The sequence below is a fragment of the Pteropus alecto genome, unplaced genomic scaffold (assembly GCF_000325575.1).
Source record: "Pteropus alecto unplaced genomic scaffold, ASM32557v1 scaffold68, whole genome shotgun sequence".
NCBI lineage: Eukaryota > Metazoa > Chordata > Mammalia > Chiroptera > Pteropodidae > Pteropus > Pteropus alecto.
The window spans coordinates 2,273,067-2,295,121 of record NW_006441386.1 but is presented as its reverse complement, the minus strand read 5'-3'; the positions used below and the strand labels follow the sequence as shown (position 1 = coordinate 2,295,121).

General features: G+C 43.5%; 1 protein-coding gene across 1 annotated transcript in view; it reads left to right on the top strand.

The window, feature by feature from the left end:
- The window catches only part of GALNT17 (polypeptide N-acetylgalactosaminyltransferase 17), a 409,742-nt gene that overhangs the window by 170,890 nt on the left and 216,797 nt on the right, over positions 1-22,055 (top strand). The window contains exon 3 of the mRNA XM_006918523.1: positions 7,739-7,905. Coding sequence (XP_006918585.1) covers positions 7,739-7,905 — 167 coding nt within the window. The remainder of the gene's footprint in view (positions 1-7,738; positions 7,906-22,055) is intronic.

Genomic DNA, 22,055 nt, shown 5'->3' with positions numbered 1-22,055 from the left:
AGGGGAGAGGGAGATTGAGGGCTCTGATCTGTCTGCAAAGAGGGTTGCAAGGCGGCTCTATGGGCTCCATGGGGACTGGAGACCTCGAATCTGTCTTGTTACCACTATGGGACTTTCTCCTGCAGGGTCAGCAGCCTGCCTAAAGGGCCGAGGACCAGAGGTTTAGTTGAGGTTTGAGAGTAGGTGTTTGGAGAGTACAAGATGGAGCACTGAAGTGAAAGGAGGTTGTAGCTGTTGAAGGCGAAGACGACTGGGATGCATAGCTCTGGGCAATGGTGAGGTCCTGGAAAGGCCATGGAAGTTTTGAGATAATCCCACTGCGGTAACCCAAACTAGGTAGTCCTTCTGGTCATCTCTTGTTGTGGATCAGAGCCTCCTTGGCCATGCTGAGGTGGTGTCTGAGGCTGTGGTGGAAATGACGGATTGGAATGACAGGGTTCTGATGAGACATGATACTTCAATCTTGTATAACCTTTTATTTTATACTGTAAAGCAGTATGTCAGAGAGGGTTCTCCAGAGAAACAGAACCAGTAGAATCTCTCTCTCTCTCTCCCTTTCTCTCTCCTTATTTTAAGGGACTAAGTGGCTAATGCCAGTGGTCCCCAAACTTTTGAGCACCAAGGACCAGTGCTCCTATGAGAATCTAATCTGAGGTGGAGCTGAGGCGGTGATGCTAGTGCTGAGGAGAGGCTGCACATACAGATGAAGCTTCACCTGCTTGCCCACCTCCTGCTGTGTGGCCTGGTTCCTAAGAGGCCATGGACTGATACTGGTCTGTGGCCCGGAGGTTAGGGACCCCTGGCTTATATGATTGTGGAAGCTGAATGCCCAAAATCTGCAGGGCTCACCAGGAGGCTGGAGACCCAGGGAGGAGCTGATGTTGCAGCTAGAGTCCTAAGGCCATCTGCTGACAGAATTCCTTCTTCCTCAGGGGCCTCAGTCTTTTTTCTCTTAAGATCATCAACTGAGTGGATGAAGCCCACCCACATTATGGTGGGTAATCCACTTTGCTCAAAGCCTACTGATCAGAATGTTAATCTCATCTAAAAAATACCTTCACAGAAACATCTAGAATAATATTTGACTGAATATCTGGGTGCCGTGGCCTAGTCATGTTGTCATATAAAATTAACCATCACAGGCAATTAGATTTGTGTGGTAACCTGATTTCATAATCCAGCCCTATGTCTACAGTGAGTGAGAGAGAAAAGGGAGGAGTCCGTCTCCTTGTTGGAGGAAAAGTGAGGTTGGTGGTGGTGGTGGTGTGCCATAGGAAGCATGTGAGGTATTCTGATGTTTTGAGTCTGTCAGCATTCATGGCACCAGTGTTCATGGCTGCTCCCAGACTCAGGGGTATTGTCGCTTTTGCAGTAGGGCTTCCACCGAGGACCCCATTTCCTTTCTTGGTTGGTCATAATCCATGGCTTGGTATAGCTTGGATTGGCATTCACCAGCCACAGCTGTGGTCCAACTTGTGCCTTCAGTTCTCATGACCACGTGAAATTAAAGCAGCAGCCCAGAGATGACTATTTCATACCTTCGCCTTTCATTTCTGTTGACTTCTACCTGGCAACTGGATACCACTATTTGAAAAATGCACTGTATTACTAAGTGGCTGAGCCACACTGATGCTTCCTTGGGGATGGAGCACTTTTGCCTCTCAGTTTGCGAATGTGAGCTTTTGGTGTATCTGATACTGTCTGGTGAAGATGTGCCCAGGCCAAGGAAGAGTGTGGCCATTGAAGCTGGGGAACAGGTGTGCCAATTGTGGAAGTACAGGAGGAGGTGACACAGAGGTACATTCCAGGTTTGCTCTCATACATAGAGCACATTCAGAATTTATAAGGTAGATACTCAAGGGCCTGGACTCTCCATTTTGAAGTAGATTTGAGATTGTATGGATGTGATGTTGATGGCAAGGCACTCACCAAAGGAGTCCTTTCTTCTCACATCTGCCCGCATTAGTGGGAGGAGTAGATGTGAAGATGTGAAGATGTGTCTGCCCCAAGCCTGTCACAATTCTCAAGTCTTCTCATTAGAGCATGACTGCTCTTGTTTTCTTACTCAAACTGCCTGTTTTGTTTGACTCCCTGTACTTTCCTACCACTCCTTTCTGTCCTTGTTGCCCACCGGAGCCTGGCGAGCTTGGTGAAGGGACCTGGCACTTAGAGCACAGACTGTCATCAGCCATAGAATCTTTATTAATGGATCTTTATGACCTTGTGCCTGTTTTTGAAGCACTTTGAAATGAAAATCAGCCTTATAGGAACTTGCAGAGTTTGATGTGAGTCTGTGGTTCCAAGACATGGCTCTTTAATGCGCCATCTCTAGACAAAAGTAGACAGATTTTTTCTGGAAGGCCCTGGAAGAGAAAATAAGGAGACCCTGGTGCCTCTGTGTGCTCAGAAGAGCTCTGATTGCCTGCCCCACCCTCTATTCTTGACCGTGCAGGTTTGATCTGGTGATCCATCTTTCAAATCCAGTTTACAGCTCACCTTCCCTGCCCTCCTGGTCCACGTCAGCTCATCCATCACAGCTGGTGGAAGTACAGCCACTGAGCACTTAGCATTTACTGCATTGCATTATAAACTGCCTTGTTAGGGTGTAGGACGCATTTTAGCTATCAAAACTCAGGACTTTCGGTTAATGACAGCAGGATTAGAGCTTGGGCGGTGCTCGGTGATTGGTCCCTTCACTAGGGTGAGGCAAACATGGGCAGAAACTGAGAGGCCTCATTGTACAAGATGCACTGAGGGGAACCAGAGCTCAGGTGAACAGCTAGGAATGCCCTTCAGATTGTCTCACAGTGATGGGCCATGTAAGCTGAGTGACCTGGAGAAGCCAGGTAGGCCGTGGAAGGGGAACCCTCACTTTAGATGGACTCTGAGGGACTGATGGCCAGGAACGGGACCAGGGACAGACTGGAGCCTAAGTGCAGGCCTATGGGGACCTGCCCTGAACTGGGCCCACCTGGCCACCCAAAGCACACACACAGATGTGCCTGCCTATAGGTCCTGAGACTTTGTGACCCTGTCCCAAGGGATGTTGGGGACAGACAGTCAGGCTTGGGTACAGGAAGACCAAAAAGTCTTATTAGCAGCAGCATCTTTTCAATGCCCTGATGTGACTGAGGGCAAGTATGTCCTCCCTCTGCTTAGGGTCCTAAAGTTATTAAGGGGCTTCTGATAACTCCCTGGGGGTACCACCCTGCCCAGATTCACAGCCAGAACACTAAGAGCTGTGTTCCCACCAGCCTTTTTATTCCTGAGAGTGAGGGACTGACTTTTGCTCATCTACATTCGATTTGAAAGGAATTCTCCTAGTCTGCACTCTGTCTGCCCAGCAGGCCATAGGCATGGTTCAGCTGGTCATGGAGGGCTGTCTCCTGGTTGGGCCTTTTAGGGCAGAGAGATAAGGAAGCTGAGGCTCAGATAGACTAAACAACCTACCTAAGGTCCGCCAGCTAGGAAGAGGCTGGGCTGGAGGGTTGTCTACTGCAACTGCTACACCCTGCCTTGGTCTGGCAGGGGCATTTGGGAGAGTCTAAACATCAGATAATGAAGTTCACATCCAGACAGTCTTGCTGCAGGCTTGCTGTGTGACTTCAGGCAAGTGATTTCACTTCTCCGTGCCCAATTCCCTCATCTGTGAAATGGGGATGATAACACTGCCTACCTCATAAAGTTGCTGTGCAAATTGAGACAGTGCAGTACATGGAAGCTTCTGGCAGTTTCTGGCATGTAGGTTGCTGTTTATGTTTTCATTATTGTTATCATCATCATTATCTGTAACCTCCCGGGTCTCCTGGACCACATTGCATCTAAATTCTTTTACAACAATGGGAATCTTTGGGTTCATCTTTTTGTTTTCAGGTCGGCAGACTGGGTCACAGTGTGTCTTGATACCTTTTATCTGTTTCACATTGGGGTCGTATAAGTCATTTCCTTAAAAGGTGATCATGGGCAGGGGTCTGCTTACGAGAGGGCATGGCCAGCTCTTTGGGCTTTGATTTTTTCCTTGCTGGAGGCCCCGTCCCTGACCTTTCATGTTAACTGTGATTCTCTCTGGTGGGTTCTGCGGGGCAGCCAGTTCTCCTGCCTGTCCTCTTCTCATTCACCATCAGTGAAGTAAGGCACTTCAGGTCTTAAGTGAAGTCAATGGTGTCACCAGCGGGGAGTTCCCGAGTTCAAGGAAGCATCTCAAGCATCTGGACAGACAGTTAGCTGGGCAGGTATAAAGCATCTAAGAGACTTCACTTGGTTGGTTGATTGTCTCCTTCTTTCCTTTATGAGAACAGCTTCCCAAGAATCTGTTCCCCTGTGGCCCCTTTGAGGAGAGGAGCCTGGTCTTGAATTTCTTTGTAGCCCCTGCCAGCCGGGAGCACAGAGACTGACATTGATCCAGACCTGAAGATAACTTTTCTGCCAACCATCTTCTTTCAGACAAAAAGTTGTTTATTGCTTACTGACTAGTAAGCTGTGATTTCTGTGTTGCTAGAGGAGGCACGCGTGCACGCGCACACACGCACACACAGATCGCACATACCACACACCTGCTATATAGATCTTGAGGTATTTTGCTGTTTTTCTGTGTGCCATCTTCTCCTCTCTCCCTGAATGTCTTTCAGTCTGGGATCTGTTATCTTCACAACCTCGCAGGCTGCTCTTACCTGGATTTTGCAGCCTGGGAGGCCATTGGGGAGGCAGGCCATGTCTGATACTATATGTTCCATTATGCAGAGATGGGGCTGAAAACCAAGCTGAGCTGACTGGTCTCTTCCCCAGATCTGCCTGCCCAGTCTGCTTGGCACTGGTTGTCACTGGGGCCACCCAGAGAACACCATGCACACCACTATAGCTCTAGGCACTGAGCACCTTATATCCCCTCAACTCTGCAGGAACTCAGGAATGAGGGGTGGGGCTTCTGTTATGTCAGTCTCAATCTGCAGAGTATGGGATACCCAAGTATGTGTGGTTTGGATATACTGTCCTGAGGATCATCAGGCTACAGTGACAATTGTTCCAGCACCAACTCCTTGGGGCAGGAGCCCCATCTGTTCTCTTCCTCTGTGCAGTCTCTAAATGTTTCTGTGGCCTGTGAGCCTCTCTCTTTTTTTTTCCCATCCACCCTAATCTCCCTTCCCACACTTATCTTCTTCCCTGTTGAGCTTTGGGTGTCTGATTGGAAGTAAAATATGTATCTGGCAGTGCGTAATCCTTACAGAAGGTGCTTAAAACTTCAGTTGTCTCTCTCTCCAGCATCTTCTACATATCAGGCAACAAGCTAGGTTAGAACCTTTTTTAAGGCAGAGTCTACCTCCTTGGAGTTTAAAGACCAACGAAAATAATTCTGACTTTCATAGCAGTGACTATACTCATATTATCTACCTGTTGTGAAACCCTGAGGACGTCAGGCATAGAGAGGTGAATTTTTATAAGCTGGGCAAGGTTAGGGAATTGGGCCCTGTCAGGGAGGAGTCCTGGCTGGGTTCTGCAGGAAGAGTCTGGGCTGAGTGAAAACTCTGGAAGCCTGGCTGATGGTGATGGGGGATATACAAAAGGGAATGGAGCCAGAAGGGAGGGTGGAGGGTCCAGCTGGGCAGACCGAATCTTTTCATTAGTCGTTACACTGCATTTTCACAGGGCTCTCAAAGGCCTCTCACTTGACCCTTATGAGGACCTTAGCCAGCACCTGGAGCTGGATATGGGGAGGATTATTCTGACAGTTTTGGAGATGAAGAAACATGAGCAGTGTGCCCAGGGTAACATGTCCATGTGTTGCAGAGCATTTCTCACTTCTGGAATTCCCCTGTCATTTACTGAATAGCCACCTTGACCCATGAAGGAGTGGGAATCAGCCCCCTGTTCCCCTGAGGCTCCCATGTTTCCCATTTCACCAGGGGAATTGTCTACTCTGGCCAAGAGGCTTGACTCAACTCAGTCTTGATTGCGGCATGACCCTGTTGCCTGTGGGTGGAGAAGACAGTGCTGGCACAGCGCAATCTGGCCTTTTTTCTTCTTAATTTCAAGGGCCAAAAGCTGTCAAAAAACAAAAGACCAAAGAAACCAGCCCCAGGAATGAATGCTCAGAGGAAGTGGGTGTGGACGGTGTGTGTGTTCACGTGCATGGGCTGGTGAGTAATGGGCTGAGAAGGAGCAGCTGCCGGCTCGCCAGGCTCCGATGGCTGCCAGCCCCCCGTCGAGGGGGCTCTGAGGGACCTTGTGGGCTGCCCTCCTCCCTCGGATCACCACACAGTAAATGAGATGATCCCTGCTGACTGCCCAGAGCTGTCAGCAACCATTCTAATCTCCCTGGCAGCCCCAGAAGTGAATTTACAGAGACATGGTAAAAATGAGGCTGCATGATCAATGGATCCCCGGACAGTCTCTTCCAGGAGACACAAATGTATGTTGTAACAAAACTTTATTTTCCTCCAAAAATTGCCTGCATGATTAATATGGCCCGACACAGGCCAAGCTGTTCAGCATAAAGAACAGCCATATTTCTTGCTCCGTCTTTACTGCTGCTTCACTCGGTCCGCTCCTTCATCTCGTAGCCTTTGTTTTGCTCTCTCACACATTGTGTTCTACATTTTGCAGAATCACACAAGAAGGAGGATGTACTGAAAAGCATGAGCTCCGTATTCCATTCTACTTTGTTTCCACTTGGTATTTCTGATGTGGCTCAGACTAAGCATGTAACCAAATTCCCAGTACTCCGGGGACAGATTGTGGGTGCCCCCATGACTGAGCCATGCAGAGCACGTTCCCTGAGTATTCGGCCATCTCTTACATCACCAGGGGCCTGCAAAGTGGGAGGCATCGCAGCTCTCTGCCCCTGAGTTCAGCCTAGATGAAGAGATTCTCCCCTTTGGATTCCTGTCTTTGGGGATGGGGGAGTTGCTGGGTCTTAGGAGGGAGGACTTCTTAGGCAGGAGGTGCCATCTCCTGCCCCCGGAGAGATTCTAGGAACACTGGCAAGAAGAGCTGGGGTGTGTCAGGCAGCACACTTCCACACAGGCAGTGTATCTGCTTCCTTGACTATGATTATTTTCATGTGTGTTTTATGTCTTCTAGAATGTAAGCTCCATGAGAGCAGGGGTCTCTGGTAGATGTCTTAGCTTGGGTTTCCCCAGAAGCAGACACTGACACAAAGATTTGAGTGCATTCGTTTATCTGGGAGGTGGAGAGTTGAGTTGGGAAGGGAAGGGAGGGCATCTTCCAAAGGGGGTGTCATGCAGATTGGTACTGTGCGTGATGGAAGCTTTATCCCAAGGCGGACTTGGAACCAATGTTAAACCCACCCCTCAGTGTCAACCTGCTCAAGGGCTGAGGGAGCTCAGGCATTTATGCATCAACCCCCAGCAGTCTCCAGATGAGAGCCGATGGGGGTAGGGTAGCTGCAGGTGCCCAGAATGGGCAGTCAGGCAGGTGGGCACTGACATGTGGCCAGGAGATATGTGTGGGCATAGCAGCAGCCTGCGATACAGTAGATGTGTGCCTAAGACTGATGCTTCCCATTTGTACAGGGTGGTAAATTTGGGAGACTGGATCCCTTAAAGCTCTCCTCCTTAGGTTTTATTCTCAGTTCTTAACCAAGAAAGGCCAAGAAGGTCCAATTGATTCATGCCCTAGGAGGACGTGTATGAGGATTGGGCCGAAACCCTTACTGTGTCCAGCCACGGTCCTGTGCCTTCCTCCTTCCTCTGACTCCACTCTCCTCCTCTCTCTTCCCCAGGTGTAAGGAGCTGAAGTATGCCAAGGAGCTGCCCCAGATATCCATCATATTTATCTTTGTGAATGAGGCCCTGTCGGTGATCCTGCGGTCGGTCCACAGTGCTGTCAACCATACGCCGACACACCTGCTGAAGGAAATCATCCTGGTGGATGACAACAGTGATGAAGGTATGGGGGTGGCCGACCTGCATGATTTTCTTGGGGAGGAAGATGCAAGCACACAATATCAGCAAGAGAGAAATGCCTCTTTCATTCCAACGCAAGCCCAGTGTCTTTGTCTCCTGTTCCTGGAGCATATCTGGGGAATGGGAGACATCTAGGCAAACACTAGCTTGTTAGTCTCCGAGTCCTCTAGGGCACTTAAGAATAAATTGCTGGTTCTGTATCTAGACTGTTTTTCCCTCTTTCTATTACCTAAAAGAGGTGACATCGAAAGGCTTAATTCCTCCATCCTCCCACCCCCAACCCCATCTCTGTCATCTTTTTCTGAGAGGCAAAAGAAAAAGTGCAATTCTGTCCTATGATGAACACTGCTCTTCTTATAGCAGAATCTGCCTCTAGGCTACCACGCCTACAATGACTTAGGTGGAAATGAGCAGTGTTTCCAGGCCTTTTGGAGGTTAGCTCTGTTAGGAATGGTGGCTCAATTAAAACCTATAAAACAAGCAAATATTAGACAGTAATGACCAAAACCCTTTGAGGTCCTTGAAGATGAAAGCCTGGTGTCGAGCTGCTGGAGGACGTGGTTTGGCTAATTGAGCCTTTGTGTTGGCTCAGCGCCTACAAAATTCTCTGCGCTCGGGGCAAGGAGAAACGCCTGCAAGCTGATGACAGAAAAGAAAGCCAGCGCATGTGCATGATTAAGGCCAAGCAGGCTTATCTTCTGAGCAGCTGAAAGATTAAGGGGCAGGCTGAACCCCTTGCTCAGCATGCTGAGTGAGAAGGATCAACCTATGTGCGTTCCTGGTCGAAAGGGGGCTAGGAGGAGGCAGGACAGGCCACAGGTCCTGTTTGAAACCTGACTATCTTCAGGAGCTCTGGATGAGCCTGTCACGTTTCATTGACCCAAGAGCTGAAGTCCCCCTGCCCCTTCTGAGCCGGCATTACAGTCAGAAGAGAAGGACTTGAGTGCACCTGGACTCCGCAAAAGGCCACTCAGAGTGCTGCTCCTCCAGGTTTTGAGGACAGATGAAAAATTCATCTGCCGAATTTTTCACATCCCTAGTTTTCTCCTTTACCTCTGGCCATTTCATTATCTACAGATTCTTCTAAAACTGACACTGAGAGTCTTCTTTCTGTGGTCGAACCCGCTAAGTCGTCTCCCTGACTGGCTCACAGCGCCCCCTCTGCCGCCTCTCCGTGTGCTGGCTGCAGACCTCTTGCTTCAGCAGTACTTCCAGAACCCTGCAGGGGGCCCCAGCTACACACTCCCCCAGTCCCACCCCCACACATGCCGGCTAAGTCTCACTTATTCCCCAGGTTTCCCATATGGGTCATATCCATGGAGAAGACTGCTGACATCCGAAGGCCGTGCTCTGTGCTGCCTCTGCACCCCATGTCCAGCTGTAGCACATGATATCACTGTGGTTCGCACTTCTGCACTACAGGTTCGGGGCAGGATTTTGCTCCCAGAGTCTAGCTGGTAGTTGACCTTTGGTAGGTCTCACCCAGGAAGGAGGGAGCAATGAAGTTGGGCAGGGCTGGGGAAGGGTAAGGAGCTATTGGCAGAATGGCCAGAGGTGCTGCGAGAGTAAACAGTCAGTGCTGCACTGAACTGGGGTGAAGGCTCACTGCCGGTGGGGTTCCCTCTCCCAAGGAAATGTCCGCAGAGCCCAGCCAGAGAGAGAAGATTGAAAGGCCAAGCCAGTCTCAACCAAAACTCAAGCTCCATGAGAGCAGGGGTCTCTGGTAGCGGTCTTAGCACTCGGTACCCCAGAAATACCCTGAGACAAAGATTCGAGTGCATTAGTTTATTTGGGAGGTGGAAAGGGGAGCAGGGGACATAGGCCTGGGAAGGAAAGGCATCCCCCAAAGGGAGTGTCATACAGATTGCTTCTGTGGGCAGTGAGAGCTTCATCCCAATGGGGACTCAGAGATCCAGTGTAAAACCCACCCCTAGGAGTCAACCTGCTCAAGGGATGAGGGATCCTGGATGTTTATAGGCCTTTAGCATCAGATGCTTTTACATGGGAACCTCCTGGATAAATTTCAGCCTCAGAAAGTCTGGGGTAGGGCTGAGGATTTGCATTTCTCAAAAACTCCTGGGTGATGCTGATTCTGCAGGTAGCACACTTTGAAAACCACTGAGTTAAGTACCATTTTAATGGTTCACACTTTAGGTTAAAATGAAGAGGTCGAGTGGGTGAGAAAAAGCAGGAAGAGGTATTGGTCCAATCTGACCATAAAGTTCATTCCCATTCATCCTTCCCTGCACCCCCAAACACCTAGGGGACCAAGAGTGGACTATATTAATGACATTTCTCTCTTTTTTTTTCTTTGGTTCTAGCCCTATATTTTCTTCAGGCCAGAAGTATCTTCTCTTTAATGGGAGGAGAAATTTTAAATTTTTTTTTATTGAGATTTTCTTTGTGACTAGTATTATTGAGTTTTGCAAATGTTCTATAGACCCCTACACTGTAATCATGAAATTGAATTCTTGCCTGACATCAATTTTGTGTACTTAGAGAGACTGAGTTTATCTTCTTAAGTCTTTTTGATAATAGTGTTTTAACACCTTTACAATGACTGTTCCTTACTATGTCCCTAATAATGCTTGATTTCTGTATCTTGTTGTCAGTTTCTTTGGCAACAGAGATTTGTATCTGCATGGCTTCATTATTAGCAGTGGTTGTTACCATTATGTAATACTCCCTTTATCTTCAAAATATACCTTTTCCCCCCTTGCCTTGCATTCACTTTGTCTAGCATTAATATTTTTATCCCTGCTTATCTTCTGTTTCGAGTTTGAATAAAACATTTTTTCCAGCTTTACAATTTTTTCTGATCTTAAAAGTAATGCATGCTCTTTGTAGGAAATTTGAATGTGTCAAAAAACACATATAACTGGAAAAAAACAAATACTTCAGAGACTACCCAGAAGCAACTGCTCATTTGCCTATGTTCTCACCCTCTTTTTAATGCTCATTTTACATAGTTAATATCCTTTAGTAAAAACAATATTTATATTTTACCCCTAAATTGTGAAGCATGACATGACATTTCCCTTTTTATATAAAGCTCTGAGAACATTATTTTAATAGGGTAAAGACATTTTAGGCTGATTGAGACTGGCTCAGGTAGGAACAATAGTCTCACACTTCCATATGTTATCAAGTCCATTCAAGATAAAAGAGGCTTTCTCAGGAAAAAAAGAAGACTGGCTAAGAGAATGTGTGAATAAAGCCAAGTGACCGGATCTGTGTGCATTGGCAAATCAGAGTCTTTTCCTTGTTAGATTATTATTGCTATTATTAATTATTGTTATTATTTAAATAACTTGTTTTATTAAGCTTGTACATTGACATTGGCCTAAGTTAAGCCTAGGTAAAATTTTCTATACTCTTGTACATTAAACTGAAATCACTCAGGCAAAATTTTCCAGTGACTACTGCCCACCAAATCTAGCGGGCACTTCCCTACTCTGAGCTGGCCACATTGGTCGTTGTTGGTGGCTTCCTTCCTGGCATTCTTCTCTTCATAAGGCCCTGACCACTCTCTTCTGATTCTCCTCTAACCTTCCTCCTCCTTAGCTCCCTGCTTCCATTGGGATCACTCATGATTCTCACCATCAAGACACTGGGTGGTTCCTCCATTGTGCACGTTCTGCTGCTCCCCAAAGCCATCCTTCCAGCCCAGAGCAACTCAGCCTCTCCCCTGAGCGCCAAACCTGTGTTCTCTGTCTCCTAGATGGCTGCCCAGGGCCCCTCTGAAACTATATGTTCAATTGGTCCAATGACTAAATTACCATTTTTCTCTCAGCCTCGGAAACCTGTTTCTTATTTTTATTTTCTGTCTCAGTGAAGACTTCACCTTCTTAGTTGTCTCATCATCCAAGACCGGAAGTGTTTTTACACTTTTCCTCCTCTTCCTTTTCCCACCAGCATCTGGTTAGTTACTCTTGAGTGTGATCCTGGCTGGCCGTATCCCAAGCCACTGGTCTTTGTTCAAGCCCTCCGCATTATTTGCCTTGAAAGTTTTTGAAGGGTTAAGGATGCGCAGAACTATATTGATGGTAATTCTTAACATACCCCATCATCTTTTGTTTATTTTTCCTTGTTTTAATTGAGATATAATTGACATAACGTAAAATACACCATTATAAAATACAGTTCAGTGACTTTCAGTATATTCACAATGTTTTGCAACTATCACCACTATCTAATTCCAGAATATTTCCATCGGTCCCCAAAGAAATCCTGAACCTAGTAGCAGTCTCTCCAAATCCTTGGGCAACCTCTAAGGCAGGGGTCCCCAATTCCTGCGCCATGGATCGGTACTGGTCCATGGCCTGTTAGGAACCTGGCTGCACAGCAAGAGGTAAGCAAGCAACAGGCAAGGGAGCGAAGTTTCATCTGTATTTGCAGCCACTCCCCAGTGGTAGCATCACTACCTCAGCTCCACCTCAGATCATCAGGCATTAGATTGTCCCTGGTGCCAAAAAGGTTGGGGACCAGTGCTATAAGGTACTTTCTATCTCTATAAATTTACCTATTCTGGACTTTGATATAAATGAAATCTACAATATGAAGCCTTTTGTGTCTGGCTTTTTTCACTTACCATAATGTTTTCTAGGTTCATCCATGTTGTAGCTTTCCTTTCTATTGCCAAATAATATTCCTTTCTATTGCCAAATAATATGTAGATATACCACATCATATTTTTCATTCATCAGTTGATGGATATTTGTGTTCCTGCTTTTTGGCTAATAGGAATAATACTGCTGTGAACATACATGTAGAAGTATTTATGTGAACATGTTTTCAGTTTCCCTGGTTATATACCTAGGAGTGAAATTGCTGAGCCATATGATAATTCTATGGTTAATATTTTGAGAAACCATCAGACCATTTTCCACAACCAGGCTGGTTTTCACAGCACCTGCACCATTTTACATTCCTACTAACAATGTTTGAAGGTTCCGGTTTCTCCATATTCTCACCAACATTTGTTGTATTTCTTCTTTAAATTATGGCCAACCTAGTGGATGGTATCTTGTGATTTTATTTACATTTCCCTAATGACTAATTATTTTAAGCATCTTTTCATGAGTTTATTTGCCAGTAGTCTATCTTATTTGGAGAAATGTATGTTCAAATTGATTGCTCATTTTGAAAATGAGTTATTTGTCTTTTTATTTTTTGAGTTATAATTGTTTTTTTTTATTTATCCTGGGTATGTACTCTTGTCAAATATATTCTGTAAGTATTTTTTGCAAATAGGTCTGCAAATATTTTCTCCCATTCTGTGAGAAGCCTTTTCACTATCTTGATAGTGTGCTTCAATGCAAAAAGTTTTTAATTATGATGAAGTCTAGTTTGTCTATTTTTCCTTTGGGTGCTTGAGCTTTTAGTGTCATATTTAAGAAAACTTGCCAGTCCAACATCACATAGATTTACTCCTATTTTTTTTCTGAGAGTTTTATACTTTTAGCTCTTGTTGATTGTGAGTTATTGTTTGTATGTAGTTTGAGTTAGGGATGTAAATTCATTTTTTTTTTCCCATGAGAGTATTGAGTTGTCCCAGTACCATTTGTTGAAAAGATTATTCTTTCCTCATTGAATGGTCATGGCACCCTTTTCCAAAAATCAACTGATTGTAAATGTGAGGATTTATTTCTGTACTCTCAGTCCTGTTTTTTTGATTATGGTCTATCGTCATCCCAGTACCACCCTGTCTCGATAACTATTCCTATGTTGTAAGTTTTTAAATCAGAAAGTACGAGTCTTCCAAGCTTGTTCTTCTTTTTCAAGATTATTTTCTATCTGGGTCCTCTGTGCTGATATATGAATTTTAGGACCAGCTTGTTCACTGATGCAAAAAGGCGGTTGGAATTTTGTTCGGGATTGCATTAAGTCTGAAATTCAATTTGAGGAGTATTGTCAACTTAACAATTTTAACGCTTCCAATCCATAAATATAGAGTAACTTTGTGTTTATTTAGGTCTTCTTTAATCTCTTTCAACAATGTTTTGTAGTTTTCAATATACAAATCTTGCACTTCTTTGGTTAAGTTTATTAACAAATATTTTATTAGTTTTGATGCTATTTTAAATACAATTGTTTTCTTAATTTCATTTTTGGATTGCCCATTGTCAGTGTATAGAAAAGTAACTGATTTTTGTATTCTTCTATATTGCTAAACTTGTTTATTAGCTCTAATAGTTTTGTACTTCTTATTTTCCAATTTGCATGCCTTTTCTCCTTTCTTTTCTTTCTTTTTTTTCTTTTTGCTTAGTTTTTCTGCCTGTTTTATTTTTTTTAAATGTACTTATTAATAAAATGTTATCGTACCATGTCAAGAATAAGAACATTGACTTATGTGCTTTTGTAAGTTTACAAAAGCCTCTTGTGGAGAAGACAGCTAAGTTATGAGAGAGCTCAGGGACACACAGCGCTCTTTCCAGCGGGGGCATCTGGCAGGGCTATTGTGTGGATGAGGTCGTGGGTATATTGCAAAAATATGGACAGATGAAATGGTAGTTCTGTGATTTCTTCCTCTGACCTCATCAAGGCAAACTGCCTACCCCCAGGGGGAGGTCAAAGCAGACCACATCTGAGGGATGAAATGAATGTCCTCAGTGGATCCAGGCAGGGGCATGCAGAGAGAGCTCAAACTTAGCCGGCGTTCAGAACATCCAATTATAGACAAGTATGGGGACAATCTATCTTTATTCAGACATAATTTCATTAATCAGAATGGCAAAGATGACAAAGATTAATAAGATTCAGGGTTGATGAGGATACAAAAAAAAAAGATACTTGCATATACTTTTTGTAAGTAGTACCACGTATCTGAAGAACAAATTATCAATTCATATTAAAAGTTCTTGTCCCATTCAGACAATCTATCCTCAGCTTAAAATGAGGTAAGTGTGCAGAAGAAATGGTAATTACAGTACTCAATGTTTCTGCCTTAAATCACACTGCTCTAGTACGGACATATGGCTGCAGTGCTGGTGCATCATTGTCACCATGGATCTCCCTTCACCATGCTCCTGAGCATCTCCTTTGTCCCCCTCCTATTCTGGATTCCATGCCTTTCTCTCCCTTACTTTCCCTTCTTATTCCAGAGAACCACACAACAGGAAGCTGCTTAAGAAAGACTGCAAGGAAGGTAAAAATTGTTTGAGATCATCCATGTCTGAAGAAAGCTTTAACCTAATCATTTATGGGAATGATGGCCTTGGTTGAGTTAGGTATCACCTTCCTTCAGAATTTTTATGGTTTTGCTCCACTATCTTCCGTCTTTTGATGTTTTTTAAGAAGAACCAAAGGCATTCAAATTTCTAATCCTTTGCATGTTATTTTCCCCGTTTCTGGAAGCCCGTGGAATCTTCTTTTTGTTCTCAGAGTTTTGAAATTCACAATGATGAGCCCTAGGATGGATCAATTTTTATCCATCGAGGTGGACATTTAGTGGCTTCAATCTAGAATCTAATGTCTATCAGTTTGAGGAAAACTTCTTGGATATTCCTTCCTATTTTTCTCCATTCTTTCTGCATCCCTCTTTATTCTGTTATTTAACCTCCTAGATTAAACCCCTGATTTTCTTATTTCTTCTTTGCTATCTTATCACTTTGCCCTGCTTTGTTTGCCTTTTCACATTTTATCTTACTCCCTTCTCTTCAGTAGGTTTTTAATTTCTGCTACTACAATTTTACTTCCAAGTGCTCATTTTTATTCTCTGAAAGTTCCTCTTTATAGCATATTATTGTTATTTAATGGAAGCAATGTATTTTCTTATCCCTTGAAGGATATTAATAATGTTTAACTTTCTTTTTTAGTTTTTCTCCCTTCATAATCTGTTTCTACAAGTTTCATTTTCTTTTATTATTTACTTTCTATCTTCCATGTTGGATGCTTTCCTTGGATGTCCGATGAGCCTGTTGTCTGTTCATGATTACCTCTTAAAAGGTGATTAAACAGCTCAGGGGCTGGTGAGGGAAAATGGAGAGTTATTGATTAATGGATACAGAGTTTCAGTTTAAGAAGATGAAAAATTTCTTGAGATGGATGGTGATGTGATTGTACTTAATACCACCAAACTGTACACTTAAAAATAATTAAAATGGAAAATTTCACATTCTCTCTCTCTCTGTCTCTCTGTCTTTGTCTCTCTCTGTCTCTCTCTGTCTCTCTCTCTCTTTTGCTCTGTATGTGTGTGTGTGTGTGTGTGTGTGTGTGTGTGCGCGCGCGCGCGTGTGTGTGTATGTGTGTTTGGGTTGGAATTCCTGGTTTTGACAGTAGAGGAGTCTGACACATCTGTCACTGTGGTTACCCTGTGAATCTGCTTTCCAGCTTCCCCAGTGTCGTGGTTGGTATCTCTTGTATTCCATGGGTTTATGTTATTTTTTAAATCCCTTTACTGTAGTTTTCAGTGGCTTTTGAGTAGGGGACAATGTCAGATTAATGAGTTAAATTCATCATCTCATCTTAAAAGTTCCATATTCATTTTTAAGAACTTTTAATGTGAATTGATAAATTCTTCTCCAGATATGTGGGACTGTCCCATGAAAAGTATATGAAAGTATCTTTTTTCTGTATCCTTACCAACACTGAATCTTATTAATCTTTGTCACCTTTACTGTTCTGATGAGTGAAAAAATGGCATATTTTAAAATCTGCATTTTTTTTTCATATTAGTGATGATGAACACTTTTTATATGTTTAACTATATTCTTTTTTTAGGGATTTTCCTGTTGATGACCCTTATTCCTCTTTCTATTGGAGTCGTTATTTGTATCTTAATGATTTTTAAAAACGTGTATATTAAACTCATTTTGCATTTATTTTATAGGTATGTCTCTGAACTTCTGTTTTTCACTTTAATTTGTTTACAGTATTTTTTGACACGTAAATTTTACATTTTTATGTAGTCAAATCATTTCCGTTTTTTTTCTTTTGATGATGTTCTAAGGAAGTCATTCATTATTCCTAGATGGTACAAATATTCATGTATGTTTTCACATAAATATTTTTTTTAAATAAAGTCAAAATAGATTAAATATTTTTATATTAAGGTATCAGAGTTTTAACATAGAGACCCTTGTCTCAAGGTCTGGTTATTTCAATTTTTTTATTAATCCATCTTTAACCACTGATTTGAAATTTCCTGTTTTCATACAATATTTTAGATTTGAGAACATTGGGGCTGTATCACTGGAGGACTGCTTGCTCATAAAGCAGGGTAAAGATGAGGGAGGAGTCAAAGAGGACACCTAGGGTCCTGGCTCAGGTGACAGGTTGGGTTTTGATGCCCTTCAGTAAGAAAAGGAATATGGTAGGAGAGATGGGCTTGGGAAAGGGATCAAGTTCACTGTCTTGGATATGTTAAGTTCAAATTCCCGTAGAAGTTTAGTGTGCCTTCAAACCTAAAGGATAACTTCATCCTTCAAGTTTTCCTTAAAATAATATTAGAAGCATCTTCATTTCTACTATTTTAATCCATATCTTATCAAAGTTTTTAACTACTTAAAAAGAATTTACCTTATTACCTTTTTTTGTGCTAAGCAACAGCATATGGAGGGAAAAGTAGAAGCAAATCCTGTGTGGTCTTGGCCCATGCACTTACCTTTCCTAATCTTGAGTATATTGGGGATAATAGTGGCTTTTCTGTAGGGTTTAAATTATGAGGTTTAGAGATAATACTTGCAAAAGCCCATTGTTCCAATCCTGGCAGCACACTAAAGGATATTATTGTTGAATTTGCTCATGGTATTATTTGATTTGCCAGCTCCAACTCTTTCCTCAATATTCTACTTCTGTTTCACCCCCTCTGGGAAGCCTTCCCAGATTTTCCAGCTGTGGCCAGGTTGAGAGAGCCCTTAGCCTCTGCTCCCAGGGCGCCAGTGTGCAGTTGGGCGCAGCACTTGGTATGCTGTATTGCATTTGTGTATTTGTCCATCTCTAAAGTGTAAGACCCCTGAGGGCAGGAACCATAGCTGTTTCTGTGCTGTGTTCCTAGGGCCTTGCACACTGCTATGCTATAGTGGTTGCTAAATAGGTTAATTTAAACTGCATTTGTGTACAAAGTATTTTTTTTTCTACTTTCTATGACATCATCCTGGGAGTTTTTAAATTTGACATCATTGTACACATTTGGTTTAGAATTCAAAAACGCCTATCTCCAATAATTTTCATTTGAGTCTTGTAGTGATCTGGACCATACACCTTGTCGCTAACCTTTCCCTGTGGAGCAAGTGCTCCTGTCAAGCACTATTTTTGTTTGGTCTGTTGAGAGCAGGATGACTTGAGTCAGGAAATTTATTTTGAGTGGAATGATATACCCTCTGGACTTCCAAAGGGGATTTTGGAGAAGGCACACTGGCATTGTTTGCTTTTCTTCTTGGTTTATAATTGCAGAGATAGGAGGAGTCTTATGTTTCGGGAAGATAATATTTTTCCTGTGTTGTTGAAGCTCTGAGTGAAGTAGCCAAGAGACACCTCATTATCACACATTTCCATGCTGGGCCAGGCTTCCTTGTTGGCACATCACCTGCCTTTCCCCCTGCCTGTAAAGAGCCTTTCTAATCAGAAATAATACTTGTTTTTGTCCCCAACCAGATCAGTGCAATGTGACAGCATTTACTCTGTGGGTCTGTAATCACAACTAGGTTGTACATTTACATTTCTTCTTGTGTATTTTTAGGTCATGGGAAGGAGAAGATAAGAAGGCGTGTATATATCTTTACACAAGAAATAATGTGAGAACCCCAGCTAAAACTTCATATGCTAACTGGCTTTAAAAAAAATAGCAACAACCAAAAACCTTGTTATTTTGAAATAATATAAATCCAAAAGAATTTGCAAAAATGTACAAGAAGTCTAATGTAATCTTCACTCAGTTTCCTCCAATAGTAACATCTTATAAAACTCTAGTACATTACCACAACCAGGAAATTGACTTTGGTCAATCTCTAGAGCTTATTCTGACTTCATCAGTTTAACCAGTGTGTGTGTGTGTGTGTGTGTGTGTGTGTGTGTGTGTAGGTAGGTAGTTCTATACAGTTTTATCACGTATGTAGATTCCTGTAATCACCAACACAATTGAGATACAGAACTGTCAATCACCATAAAGCTCCCCCTTGCTATCCCTTTATAACCATATCCAATCCCCATCCCTATCCTTGACCCCTGACAACCTTAATCTATTCTCCAGTTCTATACTTTTGTTATTTCAAGAGTGTTCTATAAATTGGTCCATGCAGTATGTAACCTTAGTGATTGGCTTCTTACACTCAGCATAAGTATCTTAAGATCCATCCAAGTTGTTGTGTGCAGGAGTTCATTCCTCTTTATTTCTGCTTAGTGTTCCATGGTATGGGCTGACCACAGTTTGTCTTATCCTTCACCTGCTGAAGGACATTTGGATCTTTCAGTTTGAGGTTGGTCTTTACAAATAAAGTTACTATGAACATTTGTGTACAAATGTTTGCATGAAAATAAATTTTCTTGCCCCTGGGATAAATGCCCAAGAGTACAATTTTTTGTTATGGTAAATGCATGTTCAAGCAAGCTTTTTTGGTCATTTATTCTATTTGCGTGTCAACTCTTCTAAAAAAATCTGATTAATTTTTAATATTTTAGCCCAACCTCCAGTTGGAGGAAAAGTTTTTATTTTGGCCTTGGAGACCACGATATCAAGAGGAATAGGTTGCATTCCAGCAGTGCTAGAAGTAATCCAAAAAGTGTGTTGAAAGTTTTGCCCTGTGATCAGACTTTGGGTTCCCATTAGATTAGAATCCAACAATGTAAGAATGCTGGAAGGTCTGATACAACACGGGGACAGGAGTGAGGCCGGACCAAGGGAAGGTCAGACCCAGGCACTCAAACACTGCCAGGGGCCTCTTTCCTGGGTCTCTGCTGTCTCTGAGTCCCTCCTTACACTGTAGGCTTGTGAAGCCTAGCTACCTGCAGTTCTCCAGGCCATCTATAGGGAAACATGGCTGTGGATATGTCCCAAAACTGATGTTGTAATTACACTTTCAGCCATTGGAAAGGGACAAGGCCGTCCATCTCTGGAAAGGGAAACAGTTCTCTGGTTTGGGTCAGATGCCCTTTCTAGGATCTGTCGATTGTGGCCAGGAGGGCAGGGTCACGCACAGAACCTCCACACCCTTGTAACCATGAGGCAAAGCCTTAGAAAGGGAGAAGCTGGGTGAAAAGCACACCATGGACTCCTAATGTGACCACATCAATGGGATTTGCACGTGGGATTCCCACAAGCTGGGGAAATAAATGAGACCTTTGTGAAGGACGTGACACTTGAGTTGGACCATGAGAGACAGAATTTTGATGTGTAGAAATGGGAGGATATGGCACGGAGGAAGAATAAGAATCAAGATCTAGAGGCAGAGAAGCTTGGGGCATATAGGGAAGTGTATAGATGAGATCAATATGTAGGAATTGATGGGTGGATTAGAGAGTCAGAAAGAGTCCCAGTCAGAGATAGAGGGCCTTGCTGGACCACAGGATTGAGGAGGGACAGTGTGAATAGGCAAGTATTTGATGTTCTCTGACAACGGTAAGCAGGAGGGATGGCAAAAACTCCTGGAACAGACTGCCTGAGGCGGAGATCAGCCAGCTGAGCTGATGAGATAGAATGAGATAGAGGGAGAGATGGAGTGTAGAAGCCCAGGGGTTGATGGAGATGGTTGTCAGAAAGGCCAGGTATGGCTACTTTCATCTTTGTCCCCAAATGAGCAGGTTCCATTTTTAATCTCATTTTATTGGAAAAGTGAAGTGACATTGACATAAGCGTTTTTAGATCACTTTAGCTGTGAGCTCTGTTTGCTTTGCTGGGCAGAGACTCTTTGGCCTCAGGCTGTGCTGCATTGGTCTGGGAGGGCCTGTGCCAGAGATCAGCACATGGCCTTGAGCAAACGCATTATGGCAGATGGCTGCCTGCAGAATCCTGAGTCCTGCCTGGCCACTGACTTTCTTCTTTTCTTATACACATGGAGGACAATCAGCTGTGGGGCCTGCTGGTTAATTGCCCCTGCAGGGCATCCAGGAATACCTGAGGGATCAGCACAAATGCAAGTGGGCATGACAAGCCATCCCCTGGCCTGGGCTGAGTGCATGTCTCCTTAGGTCTTGACCATACCCTCTGACACTGGGAGAGGATCGTTGATATCCACTTTTAAAAAGAAGATGATCAACCATAAGAAGAGATGAAATACTGTCATTCGTGACAACATGGATGGACCTTGAGATAATTATGCTAAGCGAAATAAGCCAGACAGAAAAAGTTAAAAATCACATGATATCACTTATATGTGGGATATAAACCTAAAAGCAACAAATGGACAGGACAAACAAACAGAGACTCATGGACATGGACAATAGACTAGTGGTTACCAGAAGGTAGGGTGAAGGAGAGAAGTAGATGGGGTAAAAGGAGTCAAATATGTGGTGACAGAAATCTAACTATGGGTGGTGAACATAATGTAAATATATATATGCCTTACTGTTAAAATGTACAGCTGAAACTTAACAGATTTCATTAACCAATGTCACCATAAAAAAATAATTAATTAATTGAAAAATAAAAAGATGACGTTTGAAGAGGAAAGTGCCTTATCTGTGGCAGCATGGCCAGAAGTGACCGGAGCTGAGGATTCCGCTCAGCAGTCCTAGTCCCGGAACCAGGCCTCTCCTGCTTCCCCCACCCCTAAGCCTCGCTCTCTTCTGTGTGTCCCAGTCTCTTCCAGTTTACCACTAACTCCCCTCCCCACACCCCTTCTACACCCTTACCAGCTTCATCTGTTTCCTAAGACAGGTCTACTATCCCTCGACCTGTATAAAACTATATGCATAATAAAAATGAATAATAATTTTAACCATTATTAAGTGCTCACTATGTGCCAGGCACTGAGCTAAGTGCTTAGCATGCATTATCTTATTTAAATACCCAAACATCCCTGTTGGGTAGGGACCATTATTATCTATATTAATTATTTACCCTGATATCCTGCAGCCACTCAAGGTGAATGCTCCTGACCAGGTGTGTCCTTGCCTCTTCAGGTGCCTCCAGCTCAGTGTAAGAGCCCACAATGCACCTGGCCCCACGGCACCCTTCCTCCTTGAGACCTTTCCACC